At 37.4% G+C, this 22427-nt stretch overlaps 1 protein-coding gene across 3 annotated transcripts; it reads left to right on the forward strand.

The window, feature by feature from the left end:
• Positions 1-88: 88 nt before the first annotated feature.
• Positions 89-21911, forward strand: LOC121856302 (alsin-like). Of its 3 annotated transcripts, none has more exons than XM_042351771.1 (25): positions 89-159; positions 2161-2337; positions 3014-3284; positions 3496-4685; positions 5032-5187; positions 5706-5792; positions 9062-9306; positions 9699-9816; positions 10046-10220; positions 10373-10515; positions 10904-11242; positions 11680-11934; positions 12367-12589; positions 12957-13146; positions 13360-13526; positions 13956-14065; positions 14314-14522; positions 14767-14875; positions 15324-15482; positions 15979-16098; positions 16640-16752; positions 17012-17185; positions 17736-17907; positions 18125-18307; positions 18551-21911. In XM_042351771.1, the coding sequence occupies exons 2-25, from the start codon at positions 2164-2166 to the stop codon at positions 18596-18598; spliced, it is 5130 nt and encodes a 1709-aa protein (XP_042207705.1). In that variant the 5' UTR covers positions 89-159; positions 2161-2163; the 3' UTR covers positions 18599-21911. The 3 variants fall into 3 exon arrangements, with proteins under 3 accessions (XP_042207705.1, XP_042207704.1, XP_042207707.1); XM_042351770.1 differs by lacking the exon at positions 89-159 and adding an exon at positions 1723-1784; XM_042351773.1 differs by lacking the exons at positions 89-159; positions 5706-5792 and adding an exon at positions 1724-1784.
• The last annotated feature ends 516 nt before the right edge of the window (positions 21912-22427 follow it).

The raw sequence follows: 22427 nt of genomic DNA on the forward strand, positions 1-22427 counted from the left end.
CATATAGGGCGTTATTTTATGTTATTTATTATGTGATAGGATTTTGATAATATTTACTCCTGAATATAGACTGGGGCAACAGTGGGAGGGACGAGGTAGAGAGAGTACAGACGACGTAGGAAGGTGACGCTGTCCTCTCCCCATGACTCTCACACTAAGGTTACCAACACTTCTCTATATCCTTTCATCTGGGAATTATCCTTAATATCTTTATAATGAGGAGATACCAAGGGGAATATTATTTACTGGGTTATATGGCGAGGAGATATGTGTTTATGTGGTGTAATTCATGAACAACCTTGGTAGGGGACGTGTATTCACCAGGGTAATATGTGTTGGGAATAGCTATGTGGTGGGTTATAATATATATGTGGTTTATATGTGGTGGATATCATCGTATCCTAACATAATTGCTGTACTCGTGTGGTTGTGTATGTTTTAACAGCGAGAATAATATAATTTTCTCTCGTCTTCCTGTCTCGTGTATCTAGATCAGGTGCTGTTTGACAAGTAGTTAAGATATACTTTTGGTGAAGGTTAAGGAGGAAATCAACTTTCTATTTCATTATAATGTTTTATAATCTATACTGCCAGGGTTGTGTTTCATAGACCTGTATTGTAGCTATTGTAAATTGGTGGAGTAACAAGGAAAACATGAACTAGAAATTAAAAACAATATATATAACTGACGTGTTCATATACAGTACAAATAAACCTTTACTATATTAACAGTTGATTGGGTAATGCTGTATAGTTAAATTGGGTAGTTCCATGTTTCAGTTTTTTTATATAATCCTCTAAATCAGCTATCATATCAAGAGTATTTAAAACCAGGTGGAGGAATTCAAACTTTCTTAACCCTTTAGGGAATGGAGTCACAAAATTCTGTTAATATCGACCAGATCCGGCAAGGGATGTGTCTGAAAACGGTTAAGTTCCTTTTTAAGCGAATATACTCTGTCATCTGAGAACACCATGTTTATGTTTCAGTTAATAACCTAACCTAACCAGACCTACCTAACCTAACCAAACATATCTATCCTAACTTAACCAAACATACCTATCCTAACCTAACCATAAATTATATACTTCCCTGTTATGATAAATAGGTTAGGTCGGTTCATCGATTACCTGAAAAATCTCCACCCCAGCTTATTTTATCACTAGTACATCGTATTTATATATTACAGTACAAATACAGTAATTATTTCAATGTTTTTTCCTCTTTGATAATATTTCTGAGATGTAACTTTATAAAACACTAAATAATCACTTGATATTTATTACAGTTGAACATTTTTTTCCAGTGGTTAAAAGATTAGCCATGTGAAATGTTGTAAAGAATGTGAAATGTCTCTTGTGATAAGCAGTGTGTTTTACAGGGCTGAGTCACCCTAGGCCAATGTGACACCCATATTAGCTTTGTCATATACAGTAAAACCTCCATATAACGGACATCACTCTTTATAATCCGTTAGATGGAAGTTTCACATCTAACGAACCCTCAATATAACGGACTTTCCTCCCCATATAGTGCGTTAAATGGAGGTTTTACTGTACCCCGTGAACTACAAATCTGGTTTTATTTACACGACGTCCTTTTACTGGCCATCCTTTTAATAGTTATCATCTTATCATTTTGTTCTTTGGATGCTTAGTGGTATCAGTGATAAGATATGCAGGTCGTGTGTGTTTATAAACTGTAGTGTTGTGGTTATTTGGTTAAACATTGTGTGTGTTCTGCTCAGTGAAGAGTTTCTACAGACAAGTTTGTTATATTACATGTGTGTGTGCAGTTATTATTTAGTGAGATATAATATTTATTTTTACTTATCAAAACTCAATTTGTATTTGATGTGACTACTGTATTGTATTAACTATTGTATTAACTTGTGTAGGTGTACTGTGGTGTGTGGGTGGGGGTAAAGAAGTGATAATAGTTTCAGTAATTGAGTAGTGGTATTATAACTCATATTTATGGTCGGTTACAACACTGAATCATATAAAAATCATATTGTTAAATGTGATTATTTTTCCTGTCAGATTTTCTCACATGTATAGATAAATTATTCTAATATCAGTTAATCTTTGAACACATTAATTTCATGTCAATCGTCAGATTTATATTTTCTTTTAGTTATTAATCATTATTGTTTACAGTGTATGATGGTAGCAACGTATGGGTGGAGGGGAGGAGACCCCAGGAACATGCTCATCGTGCCCACCGAGACGGTGATTAGGGTCGCTGCGTCAAAAGAAACGACGGTCTTTGTTACGGCCGGCGGCAGGTTATACATTGGTCAATACACTGGACAAGAGAGAGGCAGTTTGAAGCAGGTATGTTGAACCCATGATATAATTTAGTCAAAGTATTTAACTATCTCCAATACGGTATCTCATTCTTCATTATAATTGAACTGATTGATAGATTTTTTTTTCTATATAGTTTGTGTAAGATCTATTAATTCAAACTACCGTATTTCCTCTCTCAAAAGAATATTACGCTTATTAAAATTTTCCTTCAAATTCCTACTCACACAAAAACAAGCAGAATTATGTACCACCTTTTTGCACTTGTGTTCCACTCGGCAGAAAAAGCACTTACTGTATCCTGGTATAGAGTCCATATTCATTTTCCTTTGTTGGTTCATCCATAAGGGTGCAGATTAACCATGGAGATATCACTTACACTGCCTCACTTCCTCTTCCTGCCCCACAGCTCACACTTACTCCTGCATTTACTCTCACATATGAATGGCTACGCCTGTTGAATGTTTTTATTTGATTATTGTTTTCTTGTATTTTAATATTATCCTCTATTTATTAGTTTACTGTGTAGAGAACTATAATTTACCTAACTATGGTCTTTTTTTACTGCTGCATTTTAAAGTTTTACTGAAATAATTTGCTTCTGAAACTTAATAAATTTGCTAATGAAACCTTAAATTTACTTATGAAACTGAAAAAAAAATTACATCTGAAACTGAAAAATTATAAAGTTTCCTTATTTCAGGTTGAGCTTGGCAGCAGATGTGTTCGCGATGCAACGGTGTACAGAGGACAGGTGGTGTTTGTCACGGACGCCGGGGAGGTCTTCACTCGGGACCTAGAGGGAGGAGACGTCCGAACCTTACCCGTCCTGGAGCCAAAGAAGACGTGTACCCATGGCCAGGAAGAGAAAGGACGTAAAGTTCGGGTGCGGGCGGTGGCGGCCGGTTGTGACCACATATTGTTCCTGAGTGCTAAAGATGAGATATGGGTACAGGGACGTGGACCAGCGTTAGGTATGTTGTTGGGTGTCTTTAAGGAACCCAAGATCCGGATTGACGAAGGTTTTTGGGTCTGGACTCATAAAAACTCAAACATTAAATTCCTGTGTTAGTTTATGTCTCCCTTTTTTATGTCATGTATCAAGGAAATATAAATATGATAAAATTTTATAGTACTGTTATGATTCTTTACTACTAATGGGTTATTATTTCTCTATTTTGTCAGGACTCTTCACAAACAAGACCGAGAATGAGATCACAAACCCAGCACGTGTTGACTTCTTTAAGGGAAGGAGGATAATGCAGGTGGAGGCTGGAGCGTACTTCACTGTTGCTCTGGTGGAAGCTCTGCCTCCTGTACTCCACGACAACACACCAGAGTCAGACAACCTCCCCGACTTTGACTCTTACGTCAGATCGTGCGAGCAGTGTCGTCGAGAGACAGGAGACCGCGTGCTCTTCGAGGACGGAGATGACTATGATAAGTGTCCTTTGGGGTTGGCAGTAAGGAAGGAATATTTCAACACCGACAGAAGATGTGATCTGTTGTCACCCGCTCCGAGTAGTGTGAACATGGATGGCCGGTCCTCCAGGAATAGTGTTTTTCACGAGGACGGCGAATCATCGGATTACGTCGCGGATGAGTTAGATCCGACGTCGGGAGAAGTTTCCTGCGATGGAACGACGCTAAATACCCCGGTTGAATTACGGACAGGAATTGAATTAAAAGATATGGCTCGAGTACATAAACAGAGTGAGGGCAGTGAGTTTGAAGTTGTTGAATGTAATGATGATGAGACAGACATGGGAGGAGAGGCAGGGGGAAGGAAATCAAGCTCAGGGGGTAGTAATAGCTTATTCATTAATGCAGACGCTGCCCGACAGTTTATATCTAGACAACTATCTTGGATGACAACAACAAGTCTAGAACAGGGTGAATGTATTATAGATAATGAAAAATTGAATAACAAATACCACATAGACAGTGCTACAGAGCTTATTAAGGAAAATGTAGCAAGTGCAGCAAACAGTGCGGCAAGTCTCGTAGCGACCGGCGTCCGAACCGTGAGTGATAAAGTGGGGCAGTTGTCGCGGCATTTCAGTAGCAGTGAGTGTGCCGACGGTGAGCTGCACGACCTTACCCCAGACTCCGACCCGTTCAGTTTAGACACGTTCTATGACAAAGCCCCGATGCCTAAAATGAGTAAAAGTGATTCCTACGAGTGCAACAGTCTTCCACGTCGACTCTCGGACGAATTATGCCGTAAAAAGACTCACATGAGAACAGCATCCGGGGGTCTGAGCTTTCCCAAAGTTGGCAGAGATGGCATACTGACTCTTGAGAAAGGTCCCGAACAAGTGGCCAAAAATGCTACACTTATCATTGATGGAGGACAACATATATTGAACACTGAGGTAAATGATGTACTACTCTTAAGGTGTTTACTTAAATGTGACTTGTCTAAACCTTGTTGCCTTATTTATCTTTTAGGAATGATAACTCTTGTACATAATCCTCTCTTTAGAAAGATATGGTGGCCAGAACCTATTTTTATTATTATTGTTATTTTTATTATTATTATTATTATTATTATTATTATTATTATCATTATTATTATTATTACCTTGTCCAGCCATATTACAGCCATCTTTTATGTCTTCCTGTTCACCTGACGTGTCTTCATAAAACATAAAAGAAGTAAAAATTTAATCTCTACTTTTTTTGTTACTATTGTCTACTTTTCAATTGACCTACTGGCAGGTATGGGCTTGGGGCTCTGCTAATAAGGGACAACTTGGGCTTGGAGACCTTAGCCACAGATCAACACCAACCAGCGTGCTATCCTTGAACCACATGGGGGTGACCAAGGTAGTGTGCGGCTCCCACCACACGGCCGCTCTTACTATTGACGGACAGGTCAGTTCCAGTTTGTAAGTTAACCTAATGTACTTAACTACTTTTTAGGTATTACTCTGAATTAAGTTGTTAAGTTTATAAGTACAGATTTACTTTACCTTTTTTTTTTTTATATGTTAGTTTTAGAGGTGATATTGTAAGTTAAATTGTTGAGTTTATAAATACCTGTTATAGATTTACTGTTTATATATTTATTTTTTATGTTTTTTTAGTTGTATATTAATGCCATGTTAGATTACCAATTTAATTATAGATTCTACATGTTGGCTTTTTGATTCAGGAAGATGAGGTTTGAAAGGGTTCAATACTCTTAAGGGAATACTCCAGAAGTCTTGATGTTTGTGGTAAAGGACCGATACTAACACTCACACACACACACACAGACATGGTTGAAAGCGTGGATGTCCCTGACGACGGTGATCGATTAATTCTCTTGATATTTCAGTGTTTATTCTCTTAAGGTAACCGAGTCGAGGCTTTATTTCCCCCACCCTAACCTAATTTGCTTTATTTTCTAGGTTTATATATGGGAAGCAAAAGATACTAGTGAGGAAGTTGATCATACAACATCGGAGCCAAAGTCCCAAAAGTCGTCATATTGGAAGGTTTCTGTGTAGTGCTGTTGGTCTGCTAGATTGTGGAGTAATAACTATCATGGCGATGCTTTACTCAAACAGTCCTCAGTCAAGTGTCAAATTCTGCCGTTGAGAAGATTTTAATTCGCGTTTCTACGTAGTTACCTGTAGTTATCGCCACTCGGGTTTTGTTATTGATAGTTAGTTATAAAGGAATGATGTAAGGTAAAACCTCTATATAGTGGACTTGTCTCTCTCTTGCCATAGTTCATTAGAAGGGGGTTTCACGTCTAACAAACCCTTGATATATAACAGACTTTAATATTTATTTAGTTCATTAGATGGAGGTTTTATATATAATGGGCCCTCAATATAATGGGATTTCCTCTCCATATATTCCATTAAATAGAGGTTTCACTATGCATAATTAGTTTGAAATACTAATAGTAATAGTGATTAAAATAGCTAGTCATAGTAGTAGTAATGACAAGTGATATACGGTAGTTCATGAACGATATAAAATTAGTTTTAGATGCTTATTTTTAACAATATGGTACAGTAGTTTGTGTTGTTATTGTACTGCTCATTGTAAGCCCCCAAGAAAACTATATTAAAAAATATATCTAGTTTGAGACAGAATTAGAATTAAAAGTTTTTACGGGAATTTAGTGATGTACAGTATTGTTTATTGATAAGAATACGGAAATATGTTTAATATCTGGCCGACTACACAACTGGAACATTATAAAACCTGATTGGGGGATTTAGCTTTGATTTGGTCGGAGTTACATTAATTTCCTCGTTTTCAGCCAGCGAAGAATCAGTTCCGTAAGTCTCGATGCTATAGAGTGCTGACGAGCTCCCGGGCAAACAAGGGATTCTCATAGGGTCACGGTCGCTTATAGGGTCAGGGATGCTTAAGTTTACCCATTCCAGTTTTTCAGTAACACCTTCTTTAAACTGAGTGACATTACATTCAATGTTTGGTGGGGCTTATGATAATTATCTATAGTGGAGGACCGTGGCCGCCAACCCTCAGATATGGCGTTGGTACTGTGATTGATTGGTAATAAATACTGTAATAGGATTTTGAATACATTATACAGTTATGTCTTGCTATGGTAGGTTTTCTCTTTAAATGTATAAACTAAAATAATGGACTCTTTAAAGTACTATATTTCAGTTATGATGTAAATAGGTTAAAAAAATCATATTTGACACTGACTCGGGACTGTGTGAGTGATGTTTGTTATTCTGAGTATGCAGTTGTATTGTTCTGAGGCTAGTACAGTATTCAGTATTTTGTTGTAAGTGAAACTAAACGATAACTGCATGCCACATCAGCTTCTACAACTGGCTGGAAATTTAGCATTGTTTAAGTCAGTCTTTTGTGATTGATTATTACTACTAATTTGAAGGTTAGAATGACCACCTTCCTCACTCACTGTTGCAAGCGCTTCTGACGATGTAGAATTTTATCTCTCTGGTCCAGTGCTGTGTAGTCATCTGCTTTGTGGACTTAGGGTGAGATAAATGCTTTGAGAAGTTTTATTGTGATTCATAGGTAAATATATCATCTTTATTAGAGGAGTATCCATTAGTTATATTTACAGTACGTATTCTAATGCTTTATAAATTCACAAGATTTCACGGTCTTGTGTCTGTCTTACTAAAACACATCTTTACCCGGCTCTGCATGTTATATTAATATCTGTTTCCATATAATCTTAAGCCTTGAGATGCCCAACTTTTTATCCCTGACCAAAAGATGAGGAATTATATAAGTGATGCTGCCAGTTCATCTCTATGTCCCTGTCTGGCCGCTCCTTGTCAATTTTGGTTTATTCTCTTATTGTAGATTCAGTCGCTTTATGGGATATTTCAGTATTGATGTGAAAGTGAGTTTTGGACAGGGTTTTGCTTGGGACTTGTGAATTATAGTTAGCTCAAGAAATTCCAAGTTAAAGCCATTTTTAGTCGGGGTTCAGTTCGTATTTTTTCATCTTGTTGTCATCAAGTAATTTTCTGTGATATATTAAGCATTTATTCCCAGTGTTGCAAGATGTAACTGGTGGGGAGAGAGAGAGAGAAGATTTTGTCACTGGGTAGCAAAGTTATTACTACTATGATGTGGTTATGAAATATCCACAATGAAAGACAAAAGATTCATATATTATGGCCTCTTATTCTTATTTAATTGCTTTTTTACTTAAATAATAGTGTATATAAGTATTTTCCTTATCTTCTGTACAGTTTTATGAGGTATTATTTAGCACTGACTTATATTATAGTCTATATCGTATTCCTCGGTGATAAATGAATATGTGTACAGTCTGAACTAATTACTATACCACATGTGTTTCTTTGAATTTATCTGAGTGAGGCTTACAGATTTTGGTCTATTTCCTGGATTGTTATTTTATTTGGTGGTCTTCAAGGTAGTACTTCATGTGTAGGGATTACTGTGCATCTGTTGATGATTCTTCCTCTCATTTCCCTTCACCTCACCTCCCATCACCTTTGTTCACTTCACTTTACAGTATTTCCCTTTACCTCACCTCCCTATCATCTCATCTACCATCACCTTACCTCACCTCCCTTTACCTCACCTCCCTATCATCTCATCTACCATCACTTTACCTCACCTCCCTTTACCTCACATCACTTCCCTTTACCTCACCTCACTGGAGAATCTATGTTGTTGTTGATTTAGGTAAAGACTTGAAGTGGTTAGGTGGAAGATATATTCCAGGAATCACTTTTGGGATGAATATTTGGATATATTTCGAGGCTCCTCTTTGAATTTTATCATTTTGTCAAAAAATTCTCTGGTATGCCTTTGTTATCCCTCCTTTTCCATATATATTGGATAATATCGCTAATTACTGAGAGTTTTGTATCATCTTCCTCAGAGTGCTGCAAGAGTTAACATCCATCTTGTCTGTGAATTTTGACAGTGTTTATTAACGAGACTTTTCCTTATATTCTATTTTATTATTAATATTTCCTTCATTGATGGGACAGCGTCAGTTGTTTATTCGAGATTGAATATATTTTAAGATGTGGAATAAACAGAAACTTATAAATCAGATCTAATAAAGTCTGATCATATATATTCTTCACAATGATCAGGTTTTATTTGTACTGATTTTTAGGTTCCTGTTAATGATATATTATTGATAACTTGAATTTACGATGTGTTGGTTTGATTACATAACATTTGATAGTGCCATTTGTGAGCGGCAACTGCAGTATCATCATAACATGAACCAGTGGACTGATTAAAAGGTGTTCCTCAGGTGTTTGTATGGGGGGATAACTCTGGGGGCCAAGGTGGGCCTCCTGCACCTCCTGGAACTCCTCCCGTACCTAACAAATCCCCGAACAAGTCTCCGAGTAAACTTGGAAATGCGTCGGCGGCCATCATCTCTCCCAGACGGCTAGATCTCCCCGATGGAGGTCTGGTTCGGGATCTGGCCTCAGGGGATAACTACCTCATCATTGTCACCATCGATGGCCTCACATTCTATGTTGGCAAATTAAGGTGAAAGTTTGTTTACATTGATGACTCACTTTCGTTTACATCAATGACTTATGCTTTTGTTTTCTTGTACACACACTCCAAAAAATATATTTCTGATTTTGTGCTAGACATTATGACACAATGGATGAAGAATTTTGACAACCCTACCGAGACAACAGGAGTCAGTGTTCATTCATGTTCATATTTTTTCCTTAAGACTTTGAGTTAGTAGATAAAGCGAGCTAATAAATTAAAATATAAGGTTAATGGAATATCAAGGACATATTTAAGTAATAAGGACAATGATCTACTTACAAAATATATAATTACTTTGTGTTGTCTCTTGGGTTCATTATAGGGATGTGGTCCTCAAGTTCATTATGTCTTATATGGTATTAATTTTCATTGATCAGAGAGGAAGAGAAGGCAACAGTACAGCAAATACCAGTTGGTGATGCTACTACGCGCTGCAGATCAGTCTTGTGTCAGTGTGACAGTGTGGTCTGCACCGCTGATGAGATGCATCCACAGGTATACACATATGGAGAGTTTTTTAAGCTATTTTAATGTAGTATTATATTTAGGGGAATGTAAAAAGATTTAAACCTATTTCATATATATATAGATGGATAGGTAGAGAAAGACATTAGAGTAGACAGAGAATGATTGATATTTGATGAACTTATGTAATGGCAATAACAAAGACTATCCAAGGTTTTATGAAATGGACGGATATATAAAGATATATTTCCTCTTACAGGTGATAAAATTCCTGAAGAATGAGACCAAGTACCTGAGTCTCCTGAAGTCTGTGAACCAGCTTGTGGTGAAGCCTTTCCTCACGACCTGTTCAGCCAGTAACAGTAGCAAGGGCACCACCACTGCTCAGAAGGACACCAGCGCCTCTAGTGGTGGTGGGGGTAGTGCTTCTTCAGGTAGGTAGTGCGTGGCTGTTGATAATAATGATAACACTGATAATAATACTGTACTGGGTCATAGTAATACTGATAATAATGCAGAGTTTTTTATTTATTTGAGAACCCTAGATGATTACACAGTGGCATATTATTTATCTCTGTATCAACAGTAGACAGCAATCAAGTACAACAGACCAAACAAGAACTCTTAGAAGCCTACCTGAACATAACACACGCAGTAGCCAGCAGCCTCAGTGACATGCTAGACGACCAAGCCGCTGATGTCACCGCCGTCATCCCAATTATCCGCCAGGTGAGAAATTCCTCATCTTAATTACTAGTAACACCTGTATTTTGTTATTCTGTTTATTGTATCTTGTCTTCGGAGTACAGTGTAATCATTCCTTCAGTCTTACATTAGTCTTTCTTGATTTATCTTAGTCTTGGGAAGTCTTAGGAAAATAATTTTACCTTTGTTCAGTCTTACATAGGTTTGTTTTTATATTAATTCTTAGGAGTACTGTATAATATTATCCTCATTTAGTGTGTGTGTGTGTGTTGTAAATTTTAGTTGGGAAGGAGAGGTTGTGTGTTGTAGCATAAAGGAGAGTGAAAATATAAAATTATGCTTATCACAATTTTTTAGCTTCAAGGGACAAAAAACAAAAATTTTCCTCCTTATAACCAATTGTTGTTGACAGGTAGAGGAACACAAGTCAATATACCAGAAATACATGAACCTGGTGTGTGATGCCATTGCTATCAGCGGCCTCACCATCTCCAGCAAGGACGCCAATGTGGTGTTGGAGAAATGCCAGACCATATTAGCGTCTCTGATCCCCGAAGACAAGCGGAAGACCAATAGCGACCTCTTTGCTTACCTGATCCTGCGGCCGCTACAACACATTCATGAGTATGTTGAGTTCCTCCACTCCATGAAGACCGACACTGAGACTTACTACTCACCTTTTACGCTAGACAAGATCAAGATCGCTCACGCCCACTGGAGGCAGTTGTCCAATACAGCACAAAAAAGTCAGGTATGAATTTGATGTATTTTTGGAGATTTCTTCAGTTTTATTATATATAAGGTCAAGGATCATGGAGCTTTGGAATTTGTCTGTTTATTGATGGATCTAGAAATATTTGAGTGTTTATAACATGTATTTTTTTCTCTCTCGGGTATTAATTTGATTCCTAATATTCTTTAACTAATTACTGTACCTTAAAGTCTGTCATACAACTCCACATTTCATTTCTCAACAGCACTGCTATGCCTTAAGCCCTTCACTACAGGAATGCCACTTATAATATTTTATTTAACTAACGGCAAACAATTTTATTCAGCTCAGATGGGATCCCGTACACAAGTCCTTAATCCTACTTAATGTACTACAGTCTTTATTGTTTATTTATTTATTTTTGTTTATTATTTATTTATTACAGTTATTAATATATTTGTTTTGTAAATTTTTAGATAGAAGCTGAGGCGACTAAAGCATATTGGGAAACATGTAGTCCCAAGATGGTGGAGGCTCTGGCTAACCCTTCAAGAAGGCTCCTCAGAGAGTCTCGGGCCAACCCCATCAACGTACACAACGCTGGACGCTTCTCCTCACATTCTTTCGTCCTGCTCACTGACGTCTTGGTGCACTTGCAGTACTCAAATTTCACGACATATAATCTTAGCACCATGTGGGTGGAGGCAGTGCCAAACAGTTCAAGTATACAGGTAGGAAATGCAATGTAATGTATAGCACTGTATTGTAAGGCATCAGTTTGGTTACTTTTCTGTCAAGACCTCGGCTACAACACTCAGGCTTATTTCTTTTATATTTCTGGTGTTGTCAGTAGAATGTTGTGCATGATCCGATGGCCAATCACAGCTGAATGTTTCATATTTGAATGCTCAGGTTGGTGTAAATGATTGTATTTTTGAATAATTTGAGAATTTTTTTTTATTTTTTAAGTATTTATATCAAACACTCTGGGTCATTGATTATAGAGTATGTGGAGGTGAGTAGCCGAGTTATTTGATGATGGCTAAATATGTGACTGTAGTTTGATGGCAGAAAGACTGTCTTGTAGTGTACAGGGATATAGAGAACATAAGTTTTATATTTTCCCATCAAACTGAATTAATACAATCATTCATTTATTTCAGAATGGCATTCATATCACGTTACCTGAGGACACATTGACACTGTCTAGCCCGACCAGTTCAGACAAGGGTCAGTGGATATATGCCCTTCAGGAGGGCATCAAGAGATCTGTTCATGGTACAGGAGAGGCTGGCTTGGTGGTCATCCCAAGGGCTCCTCCTCTTGTTAGAAATGCTGCTTACACCTTTACTAAAAATGCTCAATATAAGGATGCTACATATTCTGGTAAGTTACACTGTCTCTTAGTCAATTAGTATACTTTTATTTTACTGTTTGTCTATACAGTACTTCAGTTTCTTAACCTTCAAGTACTTTCATTATTTTTGGTATATCTCTTAGTACCATGACCTTATAAATTTGCTGAAGATCCTCCATAAACCCATAAGAAAGAAACAAAACACAATACTGTACTAAAATGTCATCTTCAGCTCATATCTCAGTTATTATCATGGGAGAGAAGGTAGTGTGTTCCTCCTCTCTGACATGTACACACTGAGGCTCAAGTTTAGGAACAGAAGATATATTAGATAGAGTCTGTAGGCAAGCCATAAATACCAAGAGTAAGATAGTGTATTTATTATAATCTTTGCAGGTCAGTGGTTTTGTGGTAAACTGCATGGTGAGGGCACTATGACGTGGCCTGATGGTCGACGGTACGAGGGACAGTTCCGCCAGAGTGTCTATCACGGACCTGGCAGACTAGAAGTGCCCTCGACTGGTGGGGTGACCATATATGAAGGCACGTGGAAGAACGGGAAACTTGAGGGGAAAGGCATAATCAGGTGAGCTGTCGGAGATGTCACAAACAGAAATAATTTAACTTGAGGGTATTGGAGTTGTCATTTTATTTAAATATTCCATGATTGATTGATTGAGGGAGTTGTGTTTTTATTTCACATCAAATGGACCCTCGATATAACAGACTTCCTCTCCATATAGTCCATTAAATAGAGGTATAACTATAGTATTAATAAATTTATGTCCCCCTTCCCCAGGTATGCCAATAAGGATGTATACATTGGACTCCTTCATGAGAGCCAGCCACACGGTCACGGAGAACTCAAAAAGGGACGCTTCAGCTCCCAGGCAGCTTCAATATACACGGGGGAGTGGAGTAACGGCGTCAAACATGGGTACGGTGTGCTGGACGAAATAGTTAAAGGTAGATTCTCTTTCTAACTATTTTTATATATCATTGAATAACATAACTAAGTCCTGTAAAAGATGAATTTAAATTTAAGTAGGAAAAAATTGTATTGTTTGTGTATATGAACGTAAGTGTTGTCTGTTATGGTGGCTTGAACCTAAGATGACAAGATGTGGGTTAGTATTATCAAGGATACAGGTCTTGTACTCATGGGTTCAGAGTATTACCTGGTTGTGGGTTCAGAGTATTACATGGTCACGGGTTGAGAGTATTACCTGGTCGTAGATTCAGAATATTACCTGGTCATGGGTTCAAGACTTGTTATGGGATATTGATTTCCAGTATATCCTATTGTAATATAATGGCATTAATTCCTGATTTTTATGAGATTCTGTAATCTACTGTACTGTGATTTACCTGTCAACATTGCGATGGTTCTTGCAGGTGAGAAATACCTCGGCATGTGGCAGAACAGCAACCGTCACGGCCCAGGGATGGTTGTTACTATGAACGGCGTTTATTACGAGGGAAACTTCTACCAAAACAAACTGACGGTAAGTTTGTTATTTGGTCGTGTAATGAGTGTGGTCTCTGTGATGAGTACAGGTGAGGACACACTTGGTAATGTCTGGCCTCTACTTGTGGGTCATATGTGTGATTGATAACATTGGTTTATATCTTATAACGCTTCTTTCATCACAGGATGGAAAAAAACGTGAAACTACATCAAATTCCTTTTCTTTCTTTCTTTAGTTGTAACCCAAATTAAGATAACATGATGACTATTTTTCCTTTTATTTAGGGATTTGGTCTCATGATGTTTGAAGACAGAACTTACTATGAGGGAGAACTTGGTGTTGGTGGAACTTTTGCCGGTAAAGGAAGTCTTCATTATCCTAGTGGTGACACCATCGAGGGAACGTTCACTGGTAACTGGGAGGATGGCATCAAGATCAACGGTATGCTGCAGAAAGGTGTCGGTGGTGCGTCCGATGATGAGAATGTTCCTGCGTAAGTTATGTGATGTTGTACTGTTTGTATGTCTCAGTTTTTATTTTATTTAAGAGAATGAACGCACACACACACACACACATGTACTTAGTTTGAATGCTAGTTCACTGAAGGGTTGTCCCACCTTCACTAAATACACGTGATATTGTGGCTTACAGCTAAATAATGTGTACTGGTTTTGACTTAATAAATCAATAAAATTTTCTCTTAATAGACAATTCTTACGGCCCATTTCATTGTTTAGGTCATTTGGAAAGCTGAGTGTGAGTGCTGACCAGAAGTGGACGGCAATTGTCCGTCAATGCCAGGAACAGCTGGGCATATCTAGTGGGGTAGAGGTGTCCACAACCAAAGTGAGTATGAGTGAGGTGTCCTTTAAGTTTTTTACCCACTCAATAAATACTTCAATAGGATAAGGAGTATTACTTTTCATTAGTCTCTCCTTTACTAACTTTGTTTCTGCTCAGTAACATACATAAACTTCATAGGTTGATTTCTGCAGAGGGTGACTGTTACACCCGATCCCTGTCATTTGAGGGAGATGATGTGATGGGTGGGAAAGATGATATACCCAAAATAGATCGGTTCTCTGAGGACACCGAGCCCCTAGTGAGATGATAGTACAGTATAGTATTACAAGGGATACACTCAGTGCTAGAAGATTGGAGTTCAAGATCAATCTCATCCCCCATTTTATAGAATTTTTCTATACTGTTATCTGAATTTAAGTGTTTTGTTTACAGTATGTTATTAATATCATGATTAATATCATGTGTTAATATTGAGTTGCCGTATTTACAGGTGTGGGAGACACTGGCCACCAGATTGGAGACGGAGAAACAGGCAGCTCTGCGTCACGGGGGGCCGCTGGACATCTTGGACGGCATTGACCGCATACCTGAGACAAAAGGAGAACTCACATACCATGACTTCATGGAAATTCACTCTTATTTAGGCAAGGTAATGGAATATTGTATTAGGTTCTTTCATATGAAATCTGTGGTTGTCTGAGTTATTGTAAGGTAAAGGGAGAGTGTATGGAGTTAGGGGTTTTATTTAGTCTTCAGGATGAACAGATGTGAAGTATTTTAGCTCCAGTAGTCTCAAGTGTTTCACAACAGTGTTAATCTTTAGTGGAGAAAAAATCACGGTGTAGGATTTGTATAATTAGTGGAAAAATTAAAAAAACATCTAGAGTTAAATTTTGGCAAAGAGATAGTTGAATCAGAACAAATTATGATCTGTTGAATTAAGATGTTGACAATGGAAGTATTAATAACTGAATGGTGTAAGAAGACAGTTATGTGAGTATTGAAAAGAGGATTTAAGACACAAGTTCCTTACTGGTGCTTCTCTGTCAGGCTTCCCCTATCTATACACTCCCCACACCACAGTCTCATCTACTTGTACCACCTACTCAACACTTGATATCTCATAGGTAATTTTATCCCTGCAGGCATTTGGAAGCAGACTACATCCATTAGGGCACTTGCTTCAGTCTCTGGTGGATGCCTTCAGAGCCACCTACGGGGGTGTTGTGGCTCACCCGCGGCTCTTACCTTACGCTGTACAGGAGGTCAGTTACTTATATTTAAAAGAACTGTTTGTTTTTGAATGTACATGGTGTTCAAAAAGTCTCTGTGTATATGTAAGAAATAAAAATACAGCAATTTACTTTTTCTGCTTGGAGTAAATATTGTAAATGGTCCCAGTAAATGTTGGAAGTGGACACCATTCCCAATATTTACTGTATGTATATAAAGGTATATAACAGTGTAGGTATAACAAGGAACAGCTTTATTATTAATTACTTCAGGTACACAGGGATTTTTCTAAGACTTTATATAATTACATTTCAGGGAAATCTTGGTTCAAAATGTTACAATTAAGTTTTTTATAACCACGGTAATGTCATTCTATTATTTATCACTAATGGCTGAATTAATTGCTGTAATAAGTTTAGGTTATAGTTATCTTGCTTTTGGTAATAATGCTATAGATATATGTATACTATTTCATTTGTATACAGTACTTTATAATATTATAGAGAGTTAATGAGTATAGTTGTATGCTGAGGTGTTGTGGTGTGTAGTAAGTAATCAAGTATTGGTCACCAGGTACATTCCTTCACCTCGAGGCTGTACCAGTTGGCCCGGGTGTTATTTCCTGATCTGCCGAGGGAAGAGGAGAACATCTTACTGGAGCCAGACATGGAAGAGCAAGAAGAAATGTGAGTTATCAGACTTTTGGAGGATTTATCATTCTAGCTTCCATTAGTTTGAGTCAGCTGGTGGTAAGAGTTTCATAGTGGGTCTTGTAATGGTATGTTGTTGTATGTACAGTATGTTAGATCCTTTGTCTTAGAAATAATCAGATTTTATTCCTACTGATTTTTAGGTTTCTATTTACTGCACGTCCTAAAATATAATCATTTAAGGTCCTCTGATAAGAATATGACCCTGCATCATTAATTGTCCTTATTGTTTCAGAGTGGTGACGCCGGCATTTGTCATTCACCCTTGGCTTCTACCCCATGTTTATTCCCCGCTGTCCACCCTCTATGTGTTGCACCATCAGCAGAAGGATGAGGAGTACTGGAGGAGACTGCTCAAGTGGAACAAGCAGCCAGACACCGCTCTTATGACTTTCTTGGGTGTAGATGTGTGAGTAATATGTACAGTGAAAAAAATAGTTTACTCTTATAAGAAAACATTGGATTACTTCTCATTGGATAAAACATTTACAATGAAACTTAGAATAATATTTTTTTTAATTGAAATGTGAGTAGAGATGTGTGCTGTTGCCAGATCTGTTTCTATTCATGTCTGTAGGAAAACAATCCTTGATAAATATGAATGTTTTGGAGTAGTTTGTTTTGAATTTTGATTTAGAGTTTTGTTGTTTTAGATATACAGTACAGTATTATGAATTGAATCAATAAATAATTAGATAATATAGCACTACAGTACAGTACTCATAGAATGCAAAAGATAAATTATTGAAAGTTTGTCAATATTATGGATAATAAATAATATGAGTTGTAGAAGATGGAGGAATGACTGGAGATAAGATGGTAGAACAGATTAAGTGAATGTAATGTTTAGTTATGTGTCAAGGAGTTTCTGTCTGGGCAGTTGTGATCCTGATAAATTGGGATTTACTCTTATATTTTAGATTAATACAATTTCCTAGCATCAATCTGGTTTGTTACAGTAAGTTTTGGTTGCCTGAAGGAGCCAGCATCATGGAATGTAGTCGGACATTGGGTACACTAAAAGACCAACATTTCACTGAAGCTATCGAGACGCTTCAGATGCTGTCGACGTCCTTCAGTCCGCGGGATAAATTGGGACTGATTCACCGTACTTTCCAGCAAGTGAGCAAGGTAAACAACTTGGTCTATCACAACAGGAGATATATTAGAGAGAAGGTGTACTGTCTCTCTTCCTTAGCCCTTGTGATCAAGTCTCGTGAGAAGTATAGGGATCACTTGGTAGTATATAGTACAGGTAATGACACTTGACACTCACCTGCTTAATAAAAGGCCTTACTAGGAGAGTGTTATACATTATTTTGAGTACTGTAACCGTGTGTATTCACAGGCTGTAATGAACAAACTGGGGAACAACTATTTATGGAGTATGGACGACCTCTTCCCAGTGTTCCAGTATGTGGTTGTGAGATCCCGCATACAGCACCTGGGGGCAGAGATCCAATTAGTGGATGACTTGTTGGATACTCACATGCAGCATGGAGAACTGGGCATCATGTTCACTACCCTGAGAGTGAGTCTTTTTATCCCTATTGGTGAATTCAGCGGCATATGACATAAGCTGTTGTGTTGCCAGGGATGTAATTACCACAATCAATCAGTCAGTTAGTCTTAAATTTTCCACTTACATCACAATTATCACTGACTGCTCCCTAGAATTACCTCTAAGAATATTAATTAAAAAAGCTTTTATTTTGTATAGGGAGTTAAGGAGTGATAAATATATTCTTATATGCATCTTTATTTCCACTTTTAGGCATGTTACTACCAGATCCAGAATGAAAAACTCAATCACATGGTATGATGAAGCTGCAATTTACATCTAGAATGTATTTTAAATTTCTACAAGTTGTTATAAACATTTGCAAATCATCTCCACCACAGTGCCCTCCATTTTATTTTTGTTACTGTGTACCATATCAGTCCTTGGACACAACGTTCAGGAATGTTAAACTTTGTACTCAGGACAGAGTTCTTCTCCACCTCTTATGTGGGTCCAGTACAGTACATTGAAGCCAGTCAAGAGTAGTGTTTGTGTCAGTATTAAATGTAAGAGTTTTAGTACTGATGGTGGCGCTGTATCTTAGAGTTCACGTGTTGACCTTGATACTGGTGTTGTGTTTGAAATGTTTTGAATGCAGTTCAAGATGGTTTCCTGTTTAGTTAAATACTTGTGTGGTAAACCAGCATAAAATCAAAACTATTTGAGGAAAATTGCATTACTTTGCATTAATTTAGTTCTTTCTGTTTTAGCACACAAACTTTGGTACAAACCTGTTGATGTAAAGCTTTTATTTATATTGTCAGCTTAGAATGTCATCTTTGGTTCTTTGCTACACAGAACTAACATTGTATAATTTGATAAGTTTATAAATAAGAATGGAGAGTCATCAACTTTATACTGACATAATGATGAGCACGACCTAGGGTGCCTCATGCACCATTGGACGGGACAACTTGTAGATGCTGTACAGAGATTTTGTACCCCATTTTGTATTACCAGCTTCAGGTAGCTAAAAGTTTTTCTTCTATAACATATACAGGAAAGCTTTCATTTTGAAAGACATATTTTGTTAAGTTGTAGGCAGTTAAAGAAGTATTTTTAACTTAAGAACACATATATAAAGAAGTTTATCATCTTTGGTTTGATGGTTGATATACAGTTCAAACTTTAGGCAGGGGCCTTCCATCCATTTTCCTGTGTGTCTACCTACAGTAAACCCTCGTTGATGTGCAATCTCCACAGACAAGATTTACTTAAACACTGAATGATTAGAGAATTTTATTTTCTTGTGTGTTTGTTTCTGAATGGTCATGGTTTTTGGGTCCTTGGCAGGGCAGCCATGGTAGCTGAGCAAGCGTCCGTGTACAGTGAATTGCTAGACAGTGTATATGTGTAGTGTGGGGTGATCAGGTCACTGATTGGCCCGTGGTGGAGGTGTGTCATAAAAGCCACTCATGTCTATCCTTCACACACTTCACTCCCTCCTACTCCCTCTCACAATCACACACTACACTATCACTCACACATTTTTCCTCCCCCTTACATTCACACACACACACTCCATTATCTTTCTCACACATTCCCCTCCCTTTCTCTCCATCTTCACTACATGGCAACTACACACTTCACTATACAGTACTACACTCCAGCCTTCCTATGTGGAGTGTGCAGTACCTTACCTTGCCTCACATCACCCGTCAACTCAATCAGAACTTGCTCAGCGCCTCACTTCCCCCCACATGCCTGTACAGTGCACTTGTCTTGGCCTTAACCCTCATGATATTTTGTTTTATGGTTCGTGAGTGACTGTTGACCTGATTTAATATATACATGTGTAATAGGGGCAATATAACGTCTGATGGTTCTTGTAGTACAGTAAATTTTGTATTGTAATATTATAATACAGTAACTGGGGTGTAAAATTGCTGTAATGGATGGTCTTCGTGGTCCCTCGACTAACCCTATTTTTCTATTATTTAACGGATTCACAGTTTTCATCAGACTCTCTAGGGATGACCACTGCACATAAGAACAAGGGTTTACTGTATAATCAATCACATGTTAACTTTATTATGTGATAGTACTGTTTAATGATTTTGAATTATTTTTTTCACATTTTTCAAAGTATGTACGTGTGTGTGTGCGTGTAATAATATGACTGTATGTATGTATGTATGTGTTGTGTATACCTCAATAGATGTAACCTACTTGTGGAAATAGCTCATTGTCATGGGTGAATTCCCTTTAAGCAATATCAAGTGACACTCGGTTCACATTTTGTTCTGATGGTAATGGTAGGAGGTACAGAGAGGGGATCTCTTAAACCTGATTCTCTTAAGACTTTCGATATACTTGGCCAACTGGAGGATTTTATTCTTGTGTGTGTCTTATGTATTTGTCTTTTGATACTGAAATTCCTGAAATCTAGTGTAAGAATTAACGTTTATATAAGAATACTTTACAGACATTCCTCAGTATCAATTAATGGCTGATTTTCTGGAGCGGAACCCTTTTTGTACGTCAAGGAATGCCTAGAACGGAACACCTTTTGTAAATGAAGGCATCCTTGGAATAAAACCCTTACATATTACACATGAATCAAGGAATGTCTGGAATGGATCCCTTACAGAAATTGAGGAATGTCTGTATCTACTTATTGACAGACAGACAGACACAGTACTACCCAGACTAATTAACCATATTGTCATCCTCCCAGACTTTTTCTGTTAGATGATCCCAATGTTAAAATTTATGTAGTATTTTCAACTACAGGAAATATTACGTCAAACTTTTCTCTAAATTCATGAAGTGTTGTGTTGGCTCTACAGAATACAGTACAGTATATTGATATTACAGAGATTGAACCATAAGAAATACTACAGTACATAAAACTTACTTTGCTGTAATTTGTGGGAGTGTCATGTTAGCTCTACAAAATAATGTACATTGATATTATAGAGATTAATTCGTATGAAGTGTCATGTTGGCTCCGGAAATGTGTAGATATTACAGAGTTATTATTTATTTCTACATGATTTTTAAAAGAGAAAGAATAGCCACTCAAGGTATTAATTATTGGGTGAATGATATTTTGACTGCAATAATGTCTCATATGAAGTCAGAATTTCAAGCTGTAGCCTGATTGAATTTTGTCACACTGTCGAGGTGAAAATAACTTGTTCTGAAGCATAATAGGAAGTGTATGTATGTATGTATGTATATATGTATGTATGTATGTATATCTTGACTTGAAATCTTCAGGCATTGACTTGTTTCGTGCATATTGTGGTATATAATGATATGCATTATTTAATTTTCTTTTTATATGTTTATCTTTAAGGGTTACTCTCTTATGATTGACGAAGCTATTATAACTATTAATACCTAAGTTACCTAGCGGCCAGCCAAACTAGTAGCGGCCGTGATAATGCTTACTGCTAGTTTTAGTCATTGTACCAGGGCTAGTCTGTATAAGCTGTATGTACCATGTTAAATCTGCAGCTGTTATTCTGTGCCTAACTTGAACAATGTGGCATGACTTGAGGTTTTGATGCTTTGAGTGTGGAAGCAAAAATCCCCCCCCTCACTCCCCCTCAGCCCTCTCACCCCCCCAACCCCCCTCCACCCCCAACCCCTCTCCACCCCCCCAACCCCCTCTCACTCCCCTCAGCCCTCTCACTCCCCCTCAGCCCTCTCGCACCCCTCCCCTCAACCTCTCTCTTATAGTTTTCACATTCCCAGAATTTTGTATTATATGGGAGAGATTAAGTCGTTAAATTTACACACGAACCAATGGGATTTTTTTTTCACAACTCAAAAAAAAACACCAAAATGTCAGCTGCACCATTTTGCCATGTGAGGTCAGTAGTGTTCTTAGCTATATTTAATATCCCACCAATGCTCTCATTTTAAAAGGGTCATTTAACTATTGATTAGATAATGAACCACTTAAGTTGTCTTGTTAGAGCTGGAATGATGTTTGTAATGTATATAAGAATTGAGAAGTTTTTTTTTTAAGAATCTATTATTAAGTTTAGAAATTTGTATCATTTAAGTTTATCTGTTAATTTTATGTGGAAATATTAATATATAGAATACTTTATCTTTTATGGAATATGGGAAATGGAAA

This window comes from Homarus americanus, unplaced genomic scaffold (genome assembly GCF_018991925.1).
Source record: "Homarus americanus isolate GMGI-L3 unplaced genomic scaffold, GMGI_Hamer_2.0 scaffold48220, whole genome shotgun sequence".
NCBI classification, from domain to species: domain Eukaryota; kingdom Metazoa; phylum Arthropoda; class Malacostraca; order Decapoda; family Nephropidae; genus Homarus; species Homarus americanus.

Bases quoted from the DNA above. Each gene is read 5' to 3' on its own strand.
- LOC121856302 (XM_042351771.1), top strand. From the start codon at position 2,164: ATGATGGTAGCAACGTATGGGTGGAGGGGAGGAGACCCCAGGAACATG. The intron at 9,817-10,045 runs GTATACACATAT...TTCCTCTTACAG, and splicing joins CTGATGAGATGCATCCACAG to GTGATAAAATTCCTGAAGAA. The intron at 14,066-14,313 runs GTAAGTTTGTTA...CCTTTTATTTAG, and splicing joins TCTACCAAAACAAACTGACG to GGATTTGGTCTCATGATGTT.